Source organism: Pteropus medius, unplaced genomic scaffold (genome assembly GCF_902729225.1).
Source record: "Pteropus medius unplaced genomic scaffold, Ma_sr-lr_union100, whole genome shotgun sequence".
NCBI classification, from domain to species: domain Eukaryota; kingdom Metazoa; phylum Chordata; class Mammalia; order Chiroptera; family Pteropodidae; genus Pteropus; species Pteropus medius.
Window position 1 is genome coordinate 804,043 of NW_024354875.1, and position 20,706 is coordinate 824,748.

General features: G+C 61.3%; 1 protein-coding gene across 2 annotated transcripts; it reads left to right on the forward strand.

Moving 5' to 3' along the window:
• Positions 1 to 9,501: 9,501 nt before the first annotated feature.
• On the forward strand, positions 9,502 to 18,653 carry ECEL1 (endothelin converting enzyme like 1). 2 transcript variants are annotated; one of them, XM_039856032.1, is made up of 18 exons: positions 9,502 to 9,960; positions 11,187 to 12,075; positions 12,659 to 12,727; positions 12,830 to 12,940; positions 13,016 to 13,108; positions 13,267 to 13,391; positions 14,069 to 14,291; positions 14,794 to 14,892; positions 15,099 to 15,173; positions 15,391 to 15,494; positions 15,794 to 15,852; positions 15,925 to 15,976; positions 16,596 to 16,663; positions 16,864 to 16,988; positions 17,322 to 17,387; positions 17,759 to 17,854; positions 18,038 to 18,114; positions 18,224 to 18,653. In XM_039856032.1, the coding sequence occupies exons 2-18, from the start codon at positions 11,290 to 11,292 to the stop codon at positions 18,321 to 18,323; spliced, it is 2,328 nt and encodes a 775-aa protein (XP_039711966.1). In that variant the 5' UTR covers positions 9,502 to 9,960; positions 11,187 to 11,289; the 3' UTR covers positions 18,324 to 18,653. The 2 variants fall into 2 exon arrangements, with proteins under 2 accessions (XP_039711966.1, XP_039711967.1); XM_039856033.1 differs by lacking the exon at positions 9,502 to 9,960 and adding an exon at positions 9,992 to 10,178.
• The last annotated feature ends 2,053 nt before the right edge of the window (positions 18,654 to 20,706 follow it).

The window sequence follows — 20,706 nt, forward strand, 5'->3', positions numbered from 1 at the left end:
TGGTTATGACTTTGGGCTCTAGTATCAGGTTCAAGTCCTGCCTCTGCTACTTCCTGGCTCTGTGACTTTGGACAAACTCCTTCACTATAAGCCATGGTTTCCCTAACTATAAAATGGGAGGATAATTCTGGCACCTACTTCTTAGGTATCATGAAGATTCAATGAGATAAAATGCCGGTCGTCTTAGAACAATGCCTGATGTAGCGTGAGCCCTGATGGCAATGTGGTGGTGGTGGTGGTGGTTTTGGTGAATATGATGATCACGATGATGATGATTGAGAAAGTGATTGTCATAACTGTGATGCTGCTGATGATGATGGTGATGGTAGTGGATAGAGACGATGATGATGAATTTGACGGACATGATAGTAACGACAGATAAGGAGGTGGTGATATGATGACTGGTGGAAATTGATATGATGATAGTGATGATGATGATGATGATGATGATGATGATGGCAAATTCGGAGAAAATAATGATGATAGAGAAGGGGATGGCGATGATGCTGATGGTGACAATGGTGGATGTTGGTGATGATAGTGGTGGAGATGAGGATAATGAAAAAAATGGGGTGACACAACTCCTGGCCCAAATGAAGGGTGAGAACAGGCAGAGAGAAACGCGGTATGAGGCATAGAGGTGCTGCTCAGGTACCTTCACTTGCGCCACCAGGCCAGGCTCAGCTGCTGGTAGCCCACCTCCCCCAGCCAGCCCCAGAAGGCAGGGGCCTCGCTCCCTTCTAGCCTTCCTCCTGCTGGGCATCAGTCCAGGCTCTGGTGTGGCCATGGCCTCTTAGACCTACCTAGGCCTCTAGGGAACATCCACAGGTCCCAGTGGACGGATGAGCCCTGGTTCTCCCAATCCAAGGAACCCACCAGCAGGTGAACATGGGGGCCAGAGTGGCAGGCACGGCCCTGATGCGTGGGCCTTGGGCAGGGGTCCCAAGGCTGTGGCCCTTCCTGCAGGGCTCTGAAGAGGGTGGATCGGCTCTGCAGAAGGGGGCACGTGTGGGCTGGGGTGGGCAGGTTGACACAGTGCTTCTGAGTTTGGGGTCAAACCAGTCCAAACCCGGTTCCACCGCTGACAAGCTCTGGGCTCTTGGCTGTTACTCAGTCTCTCTGATTCTTGGTTTTATTACTGTGCCAGCGCATGGGGGAGATAATGGCATCTACCTGGTACTAGTTATTTTTGCAATGATCCCATAAGTTGGGAGCTCAGGAAGATGCCTGGCATGTAGGAGGCACCCAGAGATGTCACTGATTTCATTCTTATGGCCTTTGTTGGCTCAGACGGACTATACAGATCCTGGGCAGGGCCAGCTGCTGGTGCTCAGAGACTGGGCCAGGGGCAGGGCTGGGGACTCCTGCCACTGGGCCTCCTGGCAGGCAGGCTGGGCTCAGCTGCCCCACCACCTCGTTCCCTCCCAGTGCCAGGCAGCCCCGCCATCTCATGCCCCCACCTCCTGGCCTCCCCCTACACCCTCTCCACAGGCTGGCGAGGGCTCTGACGTGTGAAATAAAAAGGGATTTTAATTACCTCTCAGCAAAACAGCAATTAGAGAGAATCACAGCACAACAGAGGTCCCCTCCTCCACTCTCTCTGCCAGGTCTGCCTTCTCCCCTTTTTCTCCAGCCCCCACCCAGCTCTGAGGGAGTCCTCCAATTCAGCTCAGGCTCCCTGTGCCCCAAGGTGGGGGAAACAAAGGATGTGAGATGATCTGTGCTGGGGAGGGAGCGGGATGGGCGAGGACGGCCGTACAGGGCTGTACAGGGACACCCCACGAGAGGGTGCGGGCCGTTGATCACTCCGGTCTCCCTGTGCATCCACACCTTGGATTCCACCTCACTGGAATCTGTGCCTGCCCTGGACTGCGCCCATCCCGTGTGAGTACGTGGCTAGCACGTGTGCACGCCCGTGTGTGCATGCAAGCGTGTCAGCAACCTGGGGGCAGTGCAACCCTCAGCGAGCCCGCTGCTCTGGGGAAGCTGCGCTATTTCAACAGGCTTTCATGATAATTGCCTGTGGCCCCGAGCTGTCGCTCTCTGTCCACGGGCCGCCCCCGCCCCAGACCCCCCGCTGCCAGGGGTCACTTCTCCGTCCACATGCACAGTTTGGGGCACCTATGCTGCATTTCGGAAGGGGGCCAGGGAGGGCAGGGTGAGGTGTCCCACAGGTGGCCTGAGGCTGGGGGCTGCAGGTGGTGGGTGGCTGATTGAAGTGGTAATTGCATGCAGCAGGCCCTGCTAATGCGCGTTATGATTAAACCCCATTACTGAGGGAGGCAGCGCAAGGAAGCGTGGGGGCGGGGGCGGGACAGGGGAGGCCGACTGCGGGGGCCCTGCACGGGGCCTGACTGACAGCCTTTCTCATGGGGAGCGGGGAGCAGGAGGCCACCGCCACCTCCGTGGTCCCCTCCCCCTCCTGAACTGTAGCTGACAGGATCCTGCCCAGCTGAGGGGGACAGTCAGAGCTTAGAGGTGGGAGAGGCACCCCCCTGCCCAACACACACTGGGTAAAGGTCTGAAAGCCCCTACTCGGTTCTTTAAGGGGCCCAGGTGAGCAGCAGGGCCGTTGATCTTGGGGTTCCTGTGGCTGTGTCAGAGCCCCCCAACCATAAGCCTCCCAAATTCGATGCCAGGGAATAGCATGTTATTGGCTGCAATTGGCGGCTGACATCAGTCCCGCCTCATCTCATTGGATGCCATAGGTGTCAATCAGGAACCCGTCACGCCCACTGGCTGTGGATGGGCCAGGCTGCAGCCTACTGATCCTCTGACATGGTCCCTGGAGTCTGACCTGTGCGTGGGGCGTGGGCCCCAGCACCCTTCGTTTTGCAGAGGCCCAGAGAGCACTTGCCCGAGAACACTCAATAATGCTGGATCAGACCTAGAATCCCGGCTTGGCCACTTACCAGCTCTGTGACTTTGCGAAAGGTCCTTAACCTCTCAGGGCCTCAGTTGCTGCCTCTGTAAAAAGGGAATAAAAGCAGGACCTACTCCTGGGATTGTTGTGAGGATTAAACGAGACAACTTAGCACTTAAAGCCCAGGACCTGACCCCAGACGTCAGCTATCGGCATGGCCTTTGCGCTTTGACCCATGCCCTCTGCGGTAGGGATGTGGGCGGCCTCCAGGAGCTGAGAGCAGTCCCGGGGTGCTAACCAGGAAAGAATAGACACGTTGATTCTACAGCGGAAGGAGCTTGATTCTGCCACCACCAAGGAGCTTGGAAGAGGAGCCCGAGCCCCAGGTGAGAGCTCAGCCCTAGCCGACCCCGACGTCAGCCCGCTGAGGCCCTGAGCAGAGACTCCGCCACGCTGTGCCAAGCCTTCTGACCTACAGAGACTGAGATAATAAATTGGTGTTGTTCTGAGTCGCTAAGTTTGTGGTGATTTGTTACACAGCCATGGAAAACCAATAACCCTCTTTAGTGGTTCCGATGGAAGGCCCTGGGACGTCCTGCCAGGAGGGGAGCTTGCTCTGGGCCGAGGGCAGCCCCGCGTGAGGCTGGCACTCAGACCAGCGAGGGTGCCCCAGCTGCCGTTCCCTCTGCCAATGACACAGACTTAGCAGCCAGGCTTTCTGCTCGGGGGCCATGCCGCTGCCGGTCTCAAATCTGACCTATCGCCACCATCAAAGGATGTCTGTGGGAGCCCCTTGCCACCCCCCCAGCAGGCCCCAAGCCCTTGGTCGGCTGGCAGTGGGCAGAGGTGGGCATGGAGTGTTGCCCACGGCGACACGGTGTTGCATTACGTTGGCTCCAGATCCAGCACTCTTGTCCTCTATCCCAGCTTCACTTCAAGGACTCTGTGACAACGCTCCCCTCCACGCGAGGTCTAGAGGGAGAGCCCCACCCAGGGCCCTGTGCCCCTTAGTCCCTCTGAGCCCTTCCGTCTCCTCTCCTCCGCAGCCTTGCTCTTTCTCTTACAAGGGACAATTAGTGGCCTCAGCTTTAATTAGCTAACGATCCCCTTCAGCTCCAATCATTTGAAATGATGATGGAGTGCTGGGGGAGGGGACCTCCCAGTGACCCTGTGAGGCAAGGAAGAGGCCCTTCAGGACGCACTGCCTTCTCTCGGCTCTGCCCAGCCCAAGCTTCCCCTCCCTTTGCAGTCCCAGGAAATGGGCCGTGGTGACCCTGACAGGAAGAGGTCCACCTTCCTAGCTCTCCCTAGCCTCTGTGGCCTTATTTGCATCTTGCAATAGGAGCTGAGCGGCCTGTCGTGGCCTGTCCATCAAACGCTGAGCCCAGGAGGCCTGGCTGTCAGAGCTGGAGGCCTGCAGGCCTCAGACTCTCCACTCCTTCTCCTCTCTGCCCCCTGTGGCCACCACCCTGCTTTGGCTGTCAATCTGGCCCCACGCCCAACTGCTTGTTGGTTGAGGCCTTGCCACTCAGGCTGGGCAAGAAGGACAGGCAAATGGAAAAGTCTGGGGTCCCAAAGGAGCTAAGAAAGAGAGACCATGAAAATGTCAAGTTATAAGACTGAGGTCTAGGAGGTACCCTGGGCAATTGAAAACAACTGGGCATTTTAGACAGGGGATCCCAGCAGGGCCCTTGAGGGCGGGGACATCCGGAAGGGAGACCAAGGCCTGGCTGCACGCCCCGAGACTCCCCCTGAGGTCTCTGGGCAAAGCCAGCCTTGGAGGTTGAGTCATACATAACACAGTTCCCGGGTTGAGGTCACAGCCGGGCTCCTGGTTCCGTGCTGCTTTCACTGGGGTTCCAAGTGCCCCGTCTGTCCCCTCTGCAGAGCTGACAGCTCTTGGTGTGCACCCGCGGGCTGAGGGTGGCAGCCGCGGGCTCAGATCTCAGCTCCAGCCCTCGTGAGCTGGGTGAACTTGGGCAACGTTCTTTCCTTCTCCGGGGCTCAGTTTCCTCCTGTGTAAATGGGGCCATGACAGGGCCCCCTCACGGGGTGATCGTGAGATGGTTTGGTGACACACTGGGAGGTGCCCCACACGTTACTGCGGGGGTTCCACCCACACTGTGGAGGCCCGTCCAGGCTGGAGTGGGGGTGCAGGCCGTGCAGCAGGCTCAGGGCTGGGCCCCAGAGGGGCGCACATCTGTCCATGCAGAGAGAGGCCCTTGGGCAGGCTCCCTTGAGTGGGGACCTGCGCAGCCATGGGGACTGCCAGGGGACTCTGAGAGCTTGACAAGGACCTAAAGGAGGGTGGGAAGGGTGGGGACAAGGCACTCAGGCAGAGGGGACAGCTTGAACAAAGGCATAGAAGTGAGGGTACCACCCCCTTGAGGAGGAGGGACACTCAGGGGACAGTAGGATCTGGGGCCAGACTGAGGAATTCGCGAGGAGGGGTCACAGAGGGTTTGGGGCAGGAATGGGCAGGATGCAGGAGCGCCTGGGTGGGCAAGGGGACCCCTTCCTGCGGTGAGGAGCGGAGGACTAAGGGCCAGAACTGAGAGACGATGGAGCGAGGAAGAGGAGGAAGCAAGAAGCCTTTCTAAGGCTGATAAGCCAGGACTTGGCCTTGATGTACCGAAGGAGGACGAGGAGGAAAAGTGAACGATGAGCTCGGTTCGGAGGGCAGTGAGCTTCTGGCGCAGGCAGGTACAGGAGGACCTGGGGCCAGAGGGCAGACTTAGGCCATGGCCCTGACCTGGGCACAGCCCGCAGGGGATGGAGAGGTGGGGTGGGGACAGGCTCAGAGGGAGATGAGAGTCAGGATTTGGAGACCAGACTGGTGTGGTGGAGGCAACCAAAGTGTCCCTCGATTAGGGACTGTGATGCTGAGGAAACGCTGGTGTGGGTCTGTGAGCACAAGGCACTAAACTGTACCTCTTGTGGTGGTGGCGTCTCGCTTACTTTAAAAAATAGATGCTTGCATGGGCCGAAAAATAAAGAGATGCTTGCACGGGCCTACGTGCGCACCCAAAGTGATCGCAGAGCTTACCCTACCTTGGGGAGGTCTGGAGGGGGTATGAGTGAAGGGGAGCCTCACGTCTGCCCTGTGCATACCTCAGCAGTCTAAATCTTGTCAAACAGGATTGTATTTATATATTTCTTGCGTGAAATTAAAAAAACTGATCTAGAGATTGGTAGGCGACTCCAGAGGAGTCTGTGTCTAGCGGGGATAGAAGGCTACCATAGGGTAGGAGAGTGAAATTGAGAGGGAGCAAGGGAAGAGAGGATTGGCCCCTTTTGTCATCTGATGGGCCCCAGAGCCAAGGCGAAGTGCGTGCAGATATGAACACCTGGGCAGGTGTGTAGGTGGGGGCTGCTGCGCCTGGTGCAAGGCCTGGCCCTGGTGAACACTTCACACGGGGGGTTCCATGAGCCGATCGCAGGTGTGTGAGATAGGTCCGTATCTATCAGATGTGTCATCTGTGCCAGGCTCTGCACGACACAGCTGAGTAAGATGCAGGAGGTATAGCGGGGCCCAGGGAGGGCAAGCCCGCAGCCCACGGAGGCATCACCAGACCAGACAGAGGCTGACTTCTCAAGAAGGATGAGTGGCAGGTGGCCAACGGAAGTCACGATTGAGGAAGGATGTTCCAGGCGGCCGGAACAGTACGTGCTAAGGCCCTGAGGTGCGTGAGAGCCAGCTGAATTCTCGGAAATGAAACTAGATCAGAGTGAGCAGAAGAAGAGAGAAATAAGTGGTAGGAATACAGAGGGAGAAAAGCAGAGGAAGATGAAGACGTTACTGCCTTTGGGCCATGTTAGGTGTGTGAGTTCTATCATGAGAGGTGAGGAGGGGGCCTTGGGAGCTGGAGCCCAGTGGGGAGGTAGTCTGGGCAGCTGTCTGGCTGGACTGGGCATCCTATGGCATTGGGCCTCGGAAAAGGGGCTCAGCTAGGGTCTGCACAGGGAGACTCTTGAGTCTGGCCCAGTGAGGACCAGGATGGCTGGAGAGGAGATGGACCAGGCCAGGGAGCCCTAGAGCTGCCTTTCAGGCCAAGAATCTGAAGTAAGGAAGGCACAGGGTCTGGACCTCCCTAGCCCCTTGCCTGGCCAGGAGCAGACCCCACTGCTCAGGCAGGACTGATAGGCGCCCCTTCCCCAGCTCTGGTTATAGCGACAGAGCAGAATCAAGGCACTAGCTGGGTGGTGGAGTATGTGGGCCTTCGGAGACCCCCAGCTCTGATCCGGGCACCCAGATTTCCAATAAGAGCCTGAGTCAGTACCGTGGTGGCTACCTCGTCCTGGCTCCAGCCTTCCCCACCCCCTCCCTGCCACCTCAGCCACTTGGGAGAGTCATTTCATTACTCAAATTAAAAATCCATTTTGTGCTGTGAATAATAGATGGGCTGAGCCCTGGGAGGCTGGGCAGAGGACAGGAAGCTGGTGGGGGGATGCTTCCCAGGGCACAGAAGGTGCCGCAGACTGTCGTGGAGAAGAGTGGGGGCTGGCCGGGCAGGATGGAGGCTGGGGCGGGGGGCATCTCCCAGAGCAGAGGCAGGGCTAGGGGTTCAGTGCCTGAGAGGGCTGGAGGTCTGTGGGCTGGATCAGCTGGAGCAGCAGGCGGACGGGGTCCCAGTCCATCCCCCGACGACATGTGCAGGCCAGAGGGGCACAGAAATACATCTCAGCTCAACTGGACTCCAGGCAGGGTTAGGCCTGGCTTCAGGTTGGCGGCCCCCCTTTGGAGCATAGCATTTAGCACCGCGCTTTGTGAAAGCTCAACAGGTGGAAGTCACTAGTGTGAGGACTGCTGTCCTTAGTGAGTTGGGGCTGCTCTGTATGCCACCCCCAGAATCCAGACGCTGGCAGGGGGAACCTGGGATCTGGGCCGTGATCAGGGAGGAGGTAGAGGTGAGGGGTTCGGGAGCTGACCTGAATCCCTAACCTCTGTCCTTTGCACCCCCAGGCCTTATCTCTCCAAGGCAGCTCTGGCCCAAGCTCCTCACTCCTGATACCTGCATCCCCCAAGCTGGGCATATTTTGGCCTGAATCAGGGCACTTGGCTGGGCTTGGCTGGCCGCTGCTGTGTCCTGTCAGTTTCTTGCTCCTCAGGGGGGTCACCTTGGCAGTGGGGGAGGGGTGGACAAGCGCCGGAAGCCTCAGAAAGAGAGTGAGGGAGCTCCACTCGTCTCTGCTCAGCTTCCCCGGGGTCGGGGAGCAAAGGAGGCAAGGCCTGCTCACCCTTATTGGTGGGCGTGTAGGGCCACTAGGACTGAGTGGTCCTGGGCCCAAACCCCTACCACTGCCCCAGTCAATACTGAGGGAGGGGGGCTGGCTGCGGGGCTCAGGGCTGGGTTCCGCTGAAAGCCTCTGAGCTGGGTGTGGGGCTGAGGTGCTGCTCAGAGCCGGCAGGTTAGAGCAAGGCCTTCAGGCAGGGCGGCCACCCAGCCCCTGAAGCCGGAGGTGGATGAACAGAGCAACGGCAGCTGAGTCGGGGACATGGATGGCTAGAAGGAGGTTCAGATGGCTGACCTGGGAGGAAGGAGGGACCGAGTGTGCCTGGGCCCCCCTCCCCCAGTGGCTGAGGCCTGCAAGGTCCCTGGGGAAACACGTTTGCCTTTGCAGTCTTTCTGTCGGAAGAGTCAGCTCCCTGAGACAATATCCATTTTTATATTTCTTGGAAATTTCACGGCATTCATTTCAGGGAAAATAAAAGCTGTCATTGCTGGAGAAATGATACCAATCAGGGCTTGAAAAGGCTGGAAAATTATCCTCCTGGAGACAAAACGTTGAGGGAAAAATGCAGATTAAAAGCACAAAGAGCCACTTTGCCACCGCCCTGCCCTCCCCTCCTCCCTTGCGGAATCACCACATTTTACATAATTCCACCTCTCCTCGGTAGAATTAATTGGGCCCAAGAAGAATGAAGGGGGCAGAGGAGAACCCTGAAATGGCCAGAGGTGGACAGGCGGACAGACACAGGACAGGCAGAATGGGGTCAGAGGTGGCCACTCAGGGCCACCGGCCCAGTGACTGGGCTGATGAGGGGACAGGGAAATGGGTCCTTTGAGTCCTTACCTTGTCGTGGTTTTTATCAGATGGGGCTCCATGGCAGTCTTCAGCTGTCAAATATTGTTTAGGCCAGTGCTGCAGACTGGAACCAGCGGTCCTGGGAGCGATGGTGCTTTGTGGGGCGCCCTGCTAGTGATGACAGGGCAGAGGGTGCAGAAACTCCAGAAACAGCAGCATTCATCCGAGAAGCCCCAAGTTCCCGGTGCCCCTCATGGGCCAGGCCCTGTGAGTACTGGGGCGCCAGGCGGAAGTGGGCGCTGGGAGCCGTGGGAGGGAGGTCCCACACTCAAAAGCGAGTTGTGGAGGAAGGAGGCAGTGGGTGGGTAGGTTCTGAGATGCCGGGCACCTAACCTGCCCTTCCACCAGTCCACGTCCCGGGACCGTTAGCAGGGGAGGATGGGGGCTGCCGGGCAGAGCAGGCAGGCTCCCTCCCTCCCTGTCTCCAGCACGGGGGCCCCTTTCATTACTCTCTCAGTCTTCCTCTCTGGCCAGGAACTTCCTGAGCACTGGGTGCCAAGGCCAATCAACATTTGGGGTAGGGGTATAGTCTGAGCCAGAGGCTCCCTTCCTGCAGCAGCCTCCGGGGGCTCTCCCTCCACCAGGGGCTGGGTTATGGTTGCACGGCCAACCAAAACCCCGGACCTCCTCGGGGGAGGGCTGGGATGGGCAGGAGCTAAAGGGGAGGACCAGGAAATCCCCTTATCTAAGTCCGCTCTGCGCCCGACGCTGTCAGGCGGGTACCGGCACCTTCTGCAGCTTTTCGAGGAGTCCTCCTTGGCCGATGCTCCAGTCCTGTGGTCTCGGCTGCGACGGCCACGCGCCTGCTCATCTCCAGCCTGAGCTCCTTTTCGGAGGGTTGGTGGGCAGCCCCGAGTGGGCCGTGGGATCGGAGAGGACCGGTTCCCGAGACTAGCAGGCGCCTGCGCTCTTCCTGGGACACGACTGGACCTGGAATCCTCAAGCCCGGAGCCGGTGCAAGACCCTTGGGAGCGTGTCCCCGAAGCCGCCGTCTGCCACCGAGCTGACAGGTAGCCGGGATGGAGGCTGGAAGAAGGAGGGGACGCGGGGGACGGGCGGAGGAGGGTGGAGCCGCAGGCGCGCCCCCTCCCTCGGGGCCGGCGGGCGGCGCGGCGCGGCCGCAGAGGAAGCGGCGGGCACTCGGAGAGAGCGGCCGCCCGCCCCGCTCCGGTTCGGGCTCGGGGTCGACCCGCTCTGCTCCGGCTCGGCCCGGGCGCGCACCTGCCGGGTAAGTGGCACCAGCGTGCCCCACCGCCGCAGCCACCATCGCAGCTGCCTCCGCCGCTGCGCCGAGCCTCTAGGCTTTGTCTGCGTCCTCGCAGCTCCGGCTCCGGCTCCGGCTGAGGCTGCGGCTCCCGGGCTCGGCTCTCCCGCCTGGCGAGCCGCGCGGCACGGCGCGGGAGCCTCAGCGCCCACGGTCGGGGCGCGCGGGGCGCGCGGGGCTGGCTCCCTATGCGCCAGGGGTGAAACTTCGCCCAAGTTTGGGTTCCAGGGAGAACCTGTTGAAGCCAAGAGAAGCCCAGGGTGGAGACAGGGAGGAGGGGGACGGTACCGGCCCGGTTCTTAAGGCCATCGGGGGTTCCCCCCCCCACCCCCGATCCTGGGCTGGACGGAGCGCGTTGCTTAAAAAAGGGATTCGTGGTCGTTCTACCTATTGAACAGAAGGAGACGGGGCTGGAGGTGGCCCTGCTGACATCCGCGAGGACAAAGTTTGGTTCTTTAGCTGCTTTCTTGAGCGTCTAGTTCCAGTGCAGGGAGCTGAAGGCGGCTTCGGGGTCCGCATAGACGCGCCCCTGACCACACCTCCTTCCTCCAGCCTCCGCTTTTCCCCTCCCCCACCTGGCCTTGGCTGTAGCAGGTCGTGGACGAGAAAGGCAAAGGGAAAAGAAACAGCCTTTCATTGAAGGCCCACTACGTGCCAGGCTCCGTGCCCGATGCTCGGTGCCCGATGCTCGGTGCCCTCCATCAGGAGCCTCCCGAATCTGCGGAGGGCGTAGGAGTGCGGGAAGAGAGCAGACAGGTTAAACGGTGCTTGCGGGAGGTGGCGGCCACTCTGGGCCTTCCCCTTCCCTCATTCTCCCAGTGGCGCAGGGAGGCCAGGACCCAGGCCTGCATGCTACTGGGGACTCAGGGTGACCTCCAGCCTCTGGACCTAGGCCTGCATCCCTCCTCGTCGTGCTGGTGGGCCCCGTTGGTCCCCAGCGCCTCTCTGAGCCTACGTGTACCCTTCCTGCAGCTGCGGCCCGGGGTGGACATGCGGAGTCCCGCCAGTAGGCCGGGGGCCCCGTGCATCCTGTAGCTGACATCGCCGAGGACTGCGCGGCGGTGCCAGCCGCACCATGGAGGCCCCATATTCGATGACTGCGCACTACGACGAGTTCCAGGAGGTCAAGTACGTGAGCCGGTGCGGCACTGGGGGCGCGCGCGGGTCCTCGCTGCCCCCTGGCTTCCCGCTGGGCGCTGGGCGCAGCGCCTCTGGGGCCCGGGCCGGGCTCCCGCGCTGGAACCGGCGCGAGGTGTGCCTGCTGTCGGGGCTGGTGTTCGCCGCCGGCCTCTGCGCCATCCTGGCCGCCATGCTGGCGCTCAAGTACCTGGGCCCGGGCGCGGCGGGCGGCGGCACCTGCTCCGAGGGCTGCCCAGAGCGCAAGGCCTTCGCGCGCGCCGCCCGCTTCCTGGCGGCCAACCTGGATGCCAGCATAGACCCGTGCCAGGACTTCTATTCCTTCGCGTGCGGCGGCTGGCTGCGGCGCCACGCCATCCCCGACGACAAGCTCACCTACGGCACCATCGCGGCCATCGGCGAGCAGAACGAGGAGCGCCTGCGGCGCTTACTGGCGCGGCCCGGGGGCGGGCCGGGCGGCGCTGCCCAGCGCAAGGTGCGCGCCTTCTTCCGCTCGTGCCTGGATATGCGCGAGATCGAGAGGCTCGGCCCCAGGCCCATGCTCGAGGTCATCGAGGACTGCGGGGGCTGGGACCTGGGCGGCGGCACAGACCGCCCGGGGACGGCGGCGCGCTGGGACCTCAACCGGCTGCTGTACAAGGCGCAGGGCGTGTACAGCGCCGCTGCGCTCTTCTCGCTCACGGTCAGCCTGGACGACAGGAACTCTTCGCGCTACGTCATCCGCGTGAGTGTGTCCCCCAGCCCCACCCGCCTCCCCTCCAGAGGCCAGGGACCTGGGGCGATGGGCCCCGGCATCACGGCGCCGGGCGCAGGAGGGGAGGGGAGAGGAGAGGAGGGTAGCCCGCGCGAGCAGAGCGCGGGAGGAGGGCGCAAGTAATTCCCCTCGAGTAATTGCGGTGTTTAGCGGAGCCACGGGAGCTGCAATTTCCCAGGCCTCTGGCAGGCGGCGAGAGCACAGAGGGAGGTGTGCGCCCTTGAGCCAGGAGGGGCGGGGGCAGGCCGGGCGCCCCAGCTCCCAGTGCGGCCCCGCGATTGCCCCTCACAGCTGGGGAAAGTGGAGGCTTGCAGGAGGAAGGAATGCGGGGCGGGGAGCCCTCCTGTCACTCCAGGCTAGGCCAGTAGGGGTGAGACTTCAACCTCCCCCTTCTCTGGATAGCGGGAGGGGCTCGTATCTTTGTGCTTCTGGGGCTGTGACAGTGAATGTCTTGCGGGTCTTTTGGGCATTTGAATGGGAATTCAGTCGGTTTGCCTGAACCTGGTGGGTTGACCGCTGACATCTGACCCCCGACCCCTGTCTCTCTCCCCAGATTGATCAGGATGGGCTCACCCTGCCAGAGAAGACCCTGTACTTAGCTCAGGATGAGGAGAGCGAGAAGGTGTGGGTGGGGGCGTGCGGTGGGGGTGCAGGGAAGGCTCGGGGAAGGATGGACCAGTGCCGATCACCCACCCCCGCCCTTGTCGTGCCCGTCCTGGTGCAGATCCTGGCGGCATACAGGGTGTTCATGGAGCGCCTGCTCAGCCTCCTGGGTGCCGATGCTGTGGAGCAGAAGGCCCGGGAGATCCTGCAGCTAGAGCAGCGCCTGGCAAATGTGAGCAGGGAGCCTGCCGTGGGCTGGGAGGAGGGGCCCACTGGGCAGAGCTGGGTCAACTCCGATCCACCCTAGATCACAGTGTCAGAGTATGATGACCTCCGGCGAGATGTCAGCTCCATGTACAACAAGGTGACACTTGGACAGCTACAGAAGATCACCCCCCACGTGAGTGCGGCCTGGCCCTGGTGGGGAAGGTGCTGAGCTCTTGGGTCGTCCCCTCCACAGGACTCCCATGTCCTCTCGTTGCCTCTCCCTGACTCCTTCCCTGGCTTCTGTGGTCCCTGCCACACGTAGCCTCGCTGTCCCCACCCATGGCCCCACAGCTTCGGTGGAAGTGGCTGCTGGACCAGATCTTCCAGGAGAACTTCTCGGAGGACGAGGAAGTGGTGCTGCTCGCCACGGACTACATGCAGCAGGTGTCCCAGCTCATCCGCTCCACACCCCGCAGGTACAGCTGCCCGTCACTCACCTCCAAGCCCCTGGCCTGCACCCCAGACCTTGGTGAGCTTTGAATTCCCACCTTCACCTACGTCCAGGAGCCACACTGGGGAGGCAGGTGAGGAGCACCGGAGTCGGAGTCCTGATCCCTAGGTTCCGACGTGGCTCTCCCAGCTACTCTGTGGGACCCTGAGCAGGGCCGTGAGCTTCCTGAGCTACAGTTTCCTCATCTGGGAATAGTGAGGTTCAAGAGGGTCTAGATGTCAGAAAGAGCTGTGGCCACAGCTCTCCCCAGGGGGACCTTGGGAAAAGCCTCCCCGGTCTCTGCCCATCTTGGGGAGGAGCAGAGGCTTCTCAAGGCCATCTCTGAGGCAGACAGTCACCAGAAGTGCCCACTGCCTCACCCCATAGCAAATCAGAAAACAATGCCGTCTCGTGACCCATCGGCATCAGGTGCTCTGCTCAGTGGCCAGGTGCATTTGGCTGTGTGTGGACTCAGCCCTATTCCTTGGCTAGGGCTCAGGACACTGTAGGTTCTGCCTCCGTGTGCCTGGAATGACCCTCACTCCTGTAGGGCGCTGGGGCCAACCCCAGGCTTGGGGGCATGGGGCGGAGCAGGGTGGTACCCTCAGGTGGCCCACCTACGTGAGTTCGTCTGGACACCCGGCTGCTTCACCTGGTCCTCAGGATCCTGCACAACTACCTGGTGTGGCGCGTGGTGGTGGTCCTGAGCGAGCACCTGTCACCACCTTTTCGAGAGGCGCTGCATGAGCTGGCACGCGAGATGGAGGGCAGCGACAAGCCACAGGAGCTGGCCCGTGTTTGCCTGGGCCAAGCCAACCGCCACTTTGGCATGGCGCTCGGCGCCCTCTTTGTACACGAGCACTTCTCGGCTACCAGCAAGGCCAAGGTCAGGCTTCCCTGGGCTTGGGGGTGGGGTGTGGGTGCTGAGCTAGGCACGGAGTCCTTGCACGGCCTCGTTCTGAGTATGAGGAGCCCCACACATCCCCCTGCAGCCAGGGGCAGTAGGCTCAGCTTAGGGCACCACCCTCTCTGAGGCTCCAGGCTGCTTTCACTAGGCCACCTTCCCCAGGAAGCCCACCGGTCTGTCACCACAGGAGTCCTCCCCACCAAGCTCCTGCACATCCTCTCTGCCATGCTCGGTAGGCATGGCCTTAGGAACGTCTGTGACCGGTGCTGGGGAAGTTTGCTCCTTTCTAGACTGTGAGCTTTTTGTCAGAGGTGCAGGGCCTGTATCCCCACTTCCAAAGTCTCCCCTTCGTGCTCAGCACTAAGCCCTGCGCTTAGGAAGTGGCGCTGAATGATTAGGGGGCCCCCTCATGCCAGGCGCTGGGAGCCCAGAGTTAAGGCCTCCCAGATCGGTCCTCGAGCCCAGACCCTCTGCCCCATAGGTGCAGCAGCTGGTGGGAGACATCAAGTATATCTTGGGCCAGCGCCTGGAGGAGCTGGACTGGATGGATGCTGAGACCAAGGCGGCCGCTCGGGCCAAGGTGAAGTAGGACCCTCTGCCCATTCGTCGAATGCTTATTGTGTGCCAGGTGCTGGGACAACAAAAGAGACAAAGATGCCTCTTGTAGAATTGTCATCTCCCTGATCCTTGAACCCTGCCCTAGGCTGGAGCTAGAACTTCCTGCCTTGGTAGGTGGGGGCTGCCTCCGGAGGCCCTGGCCCACTCTTTCTGCCCTCTCAACCACAGCTCCAGTACATGATGGTGATGGTGGGCTACCCAGACTTCCTGCTCAAACCCGAGGCCGTGGACAAGGAGTATGAGGTGGGCCTGCCCCCTGGCCTGTTCCTGCCCGGCCTGACCAGCTGGGCTTCTCCTGGCCTCTGGCCGAGGCCCTGAGGGAACCCGCCACAACCACGGAGAGGAAGCCACAGCCCTCGGCTGATGGACCTCGGGAGGGTGGGTGGCCTGCATGACGCTGGTCTGGCCCCGCCCCTGGCCTGCACTGAGTCCTGCCCCCCACCCCCCATCCCCCGCACAGTTTGAGGTCCACGAGAAGACCTACTTCAAGAATATCCTAAACAGCATCCGTTTCAGCATCCAGCTGTCTGTCAAGAAGATCCGGCAGGAGGTGGACAAGTCCACGTGGGTGCCAGGCCTGGAGCTGGGGGGCGGGGTGGAGCAGGGGAGGATCATGGGGAGAGGGCACCTTACCAGAGCCGGGAGGCTGGTGGGACAGACTGCCTCATGCCGTACTGGTGCAGGGGGTACAGGGCCTATTCAGGTTGCGGGTGGGGGCCGTCAGGACTGGGGCTCAGCCTGGGGGAGGCACAGGACATGGCTGTAGGGTGGGCCACCAGAGCAGCCTTTGAGAAGAAGGCTAGGAGGTAGGGGTTTGGGGAGGGAGTGTGGGTTCCCCAGCTGACCCCAGCCTCTCTCCACAGGTGGCTGCTTCCCCCACAGGCGCTTAATGCCTACTATCTACCCAACAAGAACCAGATGGGTAAGGGGCCGGTCCTGGCAGGGGCTGGGTCAGAGGTGGGCCAGTCTCCTGCTAACCAAACCCTCCCTGTAGTGTTTCCTGCTGGTATCCTGCAGCCCACGCTATATGACCCTGACTTTCCACAGTGAGTACATAACCTGGCTTCGTCTGCAAGGTGGGCGGCGGCTGCTCAGAGTGCCCCTAATTCAGGCTGGGCCCAGGAGCTGTGCCCTCTGCAGGCCCTGGGTCCCGATAGACCCACTTCATCCTTGGTTATTTAGGATAATGTGTGGGATTTATTTTATTTTATTTTTATTTATTATTTTATTTTATATTTTATTTTATTTTATTTTATATTTTAATTTAATTTAATTTAATTTTATTTTATTTTATTTTTTAAATGTCTCGTGTCCCCTCTGCCTGGTTCAAGGTTTCATTAGGTGTTTCGGAAGTGCAGCGACCCTAGTGATGAGGGAAAAGGCCAAACCCTGTGTAGGGTGCCTCAGTTTCCCTCCTGTCTCCTCCGACCCTGTTTCCGGCCCCCACTCCAGCTCTGTTAGATTTTATTTCCTAAAGAGCAGTTGCACAGGTATCATGGGCCCATGAGGAAGCTGAGGCAGGAGCCCCGGGAACGTGGAGACGCCGCCGTGGCCTCCCTGGGTCCCCTCCTAGCCTGGCAGGGACCTCCTGGGGCCGAGGCAGCCGCACGGGGCACTGGGCCCTCGGAGGGCTCGTGGTGCCTGACGCCGCTGCTGTGGGCCCAGGTCTCTGAACTACGGGGGCATTGGCACCATCATCGGGCACGAACTGACCCATGGCTACGACGACTGGGGTGAGGCCTGGGGGCAGGCGGCTTGGGGTGGCCGGGGTGGGGGGCCAGGGGAGCGGTGTGAAGAGCAGGCAGTGGGGGCAGGGCGGTGATTGAGGCCCCACAGGGCCCCTCTGTCCTCATCGTCTAGTCAGGGAGTGGAGGGACCCAGTGCCCAGCCCAGGCTCTGGGGATGAGGGTCAGTCACAGCCCACTGTCCCCAGGGGGCCAATACGACCGCTCGGGGAACGTGCTGCACTGGTGGACAGAGGCCTCCTACAGCCGCTTCCTGCGCAAGGCAGAGTGCATCGTCCACCTGTACGACAACTTCACTGTCTACAACCAGCGGGTGAGACGCCCTGGCCCCTCAGTCCTGAGGGGCACAGACCAAGAGCATGCTTACCCGCACGCACACGCACATGCGTGCGCCCGAACAAATCCCCTGCCAGGTCCCTGCCACACGCCCAGGGTGTGTGAACACTCACACAGGCCCACGGACGAGTTCGCACAGACTCACGAGGGCCACAGGGCACAAAGGGACTGGAGTCCCGCCCAAGCCCTTTGGGAAGGGGCCGGGGAGGGCAGGGGTAAGGGGCAGGGGCCCAGAGCGGCAAGGCCTGAGGGAGGTCCGTGGCCCCATACAGACCCCCTTCCCCGCCCCCAACCTCTTCCCTCTCGGCAGGTAAACGGGAAGCACACGCTTGGTGAGAACATCGCGGACATGGGCGGCCTCAAGCTGGCCTACTATGTGAGCTGCCCCTGCTTAGCTTTCGTTCCCTGCCAGGCGAAGGGTGGGGGCTGATGGGAACGCGACTAGAGATTGAGGCACCCCTCACCCACAGCCTGGTCTAGGGGAAGCGGCCTGGGCCAGGCACGGGACCCACTGGAACAGGGGGCCGCTCCCAGGCCCTGCATTTAGGAGAGGGCGTAGGGCTGCCTGGAGGGGGCGGCACCCGCCTGGGCTTCGCCTTCCCAGGAGGGAGCATAGTTTGGAGAGATGGGAAGCTGGGGGCTCAGTGTGGCGGGCGTGGTCAGAGCCAGGCCGCGGAGGGGCTGCCCAGGTAGAGGGTGTCAGGCTGCCCCGCTGCAGGCACTGCAGCTGTCCCCTCTGCACCCCAGGCCTATCAGAAGTGGGTGCGGGAACATGGCCCGGAGCACCCGCTGCACCGGCTCAAGTACACGCACAACCAGCTCTTCTTCATCGCCTTTGCCCAGGTGGGCCGGCGAGGGCCGGCGGGGTCGGGTGAGGGCCAGTGGGGGACCAGGTGGGGGCAGCGGCCCTGTGGAGGCTCGGAGGCCTGGGGGTTGTGTGTGTGTGGGGGGGTCTTGCAGGGCTTGAGTAGTAGAAGCCTGGCCTCATCTTCACTCTCCTCCCCTGCACCCCAACCCCGGGCCCAGAACTGGTGCATCAAGCGGCGGTCACAGTCCATCTACCTGCAGGTGCTGACTGACAAGCACGCACCTGAGCACTACAGGTATGCCCACCTGCCTGCGCTGGCCTCACTCTCTCCTTGTGTCTGGGTGGGAAGGGACAGCTGGGTGGTGGTGGGACCCACACTTTGTGGGTCTCTGCTCTCACTCCAGGGTACTGGGCAGCGTGTCCCAGTTCGAGGAGTTTGGCCGGGCTTTCCATTGCCCCAAAGACTCACCCATGAACCCTGCCCACAAGTGCTCTGTGTGGTGAGCCTGGCCACTAGCCCACCTGCCCGAACGCCCCCACCACCCTGCACGAATCACTGCCCGCCAGCCGCCGGGGCAGGCATGGACCGGCTCTGGCCTTCTGCGGGCACCACCCACCTTCCAAGCCTCTCCAGACCCGGCCCCCATGCTGTCCCTCATTTTAGGGGGGGTCAGAGCAGGGATGAGGTTGGTCTCCAGGAGGTCATGGGAGAGAGATGCCGGGCCCCCAGACTTGGCTCTAGGGAGCCAGACCCTCTGGCCGGGCTGGACTGTCCAGGCCCCACCTTCGCCGTGTTCTTGCTGCTATGTCTGATCAATAAAGCTGCTGTACTGTCATGTTGGTAGGCTGGAGGGACCTCTCTGGGAGGAGGGACAGGTGGGCTGGAGGGACCCCTCTGGGGAGAAGCTCAGGCCCTTAGCACCACTGGGACCCTGGAGACTTCCTTGCCCCCTCCTGGTGGCCTTGGCCTTGGCTCACACTCATGGAGGGGTGGGGGCTGCCTCTGTCTTGTCTCCAGGCTCCTCTGTCTTTTCCGCCATCCTCCCATTTTTCCCTTCCCCCAAGTCCTAATGAGGCTCCTGCCCAGTTCTGGGGATGCCCCAGACGAGCCTCGTGAGCGCCAGAAAGCCCGGCCCCATGACCTGCACTCGCGTGATTCTGGGTGCATTGCCCCTGAGAGTCCGGAGCGGCCTCACCGTCACCCCCAGGATGAGTCCTGCAGGGTTTCTCAGCCAGTCAGCGATCCCAGGTCTTAGGGAGCCCTGACTCACACTTACAGAGGGGTGGGGTCCGGCCCTGGCCTGTGACATGGAGGTGACCCCTCCAACCTGGAGCGGGAGGGGTGGAGAAAGCGCAGCCTGTCATGGATGGGAGGAGGGGGTGGTCCCACTGGGGCGTCCCAGGCATCTGCCACGATGGGGCCAGCGGGCTGCCTGAGGGGTCAGCCTCTCCCTGCACACTTCCCAGTGTGCCCCTCCCCATCTCCCACTGAAGTGAGGATTCCCTTGGCAGCCCCCTTCCTGGCATTCTGCGGAGAATGTCTGTCCCCTCCCAGCCTGGAGTGAGGTTTAAAAAGTCCCTGGTATGTGAGCTGCGGGCAACTCGGGGAGTGAGCGGTAGAAAGTGCACCTGCCATGGCTGATTGGGCAGAGCGGAGCGGAGTTGGGAGGGCTCCCCAAGAACAGGCAGCACCCCACAGGAGGGGCCAAGTTCCCCAAGGGGCAAGGCCTCTTCCTTGGGAAAGACTGCGGAGGCCACAGTCATGGGTCTGGGACACAGAGCACTGCTCAGAGCCGCCTCTCCAGGGTGAAGGTGGGGCTTGCAGGGGTCGGGGCCACGTGGAGGTGCTGATAGAGACCTGCCTTGGTTTCCCCTAGAGACACCTTTCCCCTGGGCTGGGCGCATACATGTCACTGTCCTTGGGCAGTTGGGGCAGATGAACAGTCTTATCTCTGCCTCAACCAGCCACCTGCCTTGGTGGGGCCTGGTGTGTGGGATTCCCGTACCCCATACCCCACCCTAAACCTCTGGCCTGGGATCCTGGCTAGAATTGGAATCCCCAAGCCCAGCCCACTCGCCCCCAACCTGAGCTCCGCAAGTTCCCCAGATCCACTCAAGACCTATCCCTCCCATCTCTCTGCAGGCTCAGGGGAGGCTTCAGGGCTGGGGGCCTGCGGGATTAGCCTCCAGAGGCCTTACGAGGTCACTTCCGCGGTACTGCAGGAAGTGTGGCAAAGCCTAGATTCTGTCTTCTGCCTATGCCCAGCCGAGGGGCCCATGGGGAAGGGGCATGTGCGGGAAGATGGGCCCAGGGCCCTGGGAGAGGACGCAAGGTTCCTGGCCTGGAGGCTGGCCTGGAGCCAGAGCCCAGGATGTCCCAGGAGCCTCAGCCACCGTGGTGCCCATCATGCTGCAGGGTTGTGGGTGACAGGCTGTGAGGCCGCCAGAGACCCCTCAGCCTGAGAGATCCCCACCAGGCTCAGTGGTGATGTCGCTGCTACCTAAGGCTTCGGGGCTCCTCACACTCCTTTGGGAAGAAAGGAGGGAGACCAGTGGGTCAGAGAGAGCGAAAAAGCCAAGGATATCCCAAGGACAGAGGCCTGATGCTTAGACAGAACTCTTGGAGTTCAGACACGGCCTCAGAACCCAGAGCCACGGGGCGGTCCAGCAGGGCCCGGGCGTGACATTGTGTGTCACCCACTGGCTCCCAAGAGCATCCTCACTGCAACTCAGTGAGACGGACAGAGACACAGGGAAAGCCCCTGTAACTGAGGGAGTTACATGCCGTTTTTCAAGGTCACACTGCTAGTGTCAGCCGATGGGCGCATCTTGGCTGCCGAGTCCTCCGGGTGTCCATGCTACACTCAGTGTCAGCTCCCAACGTATC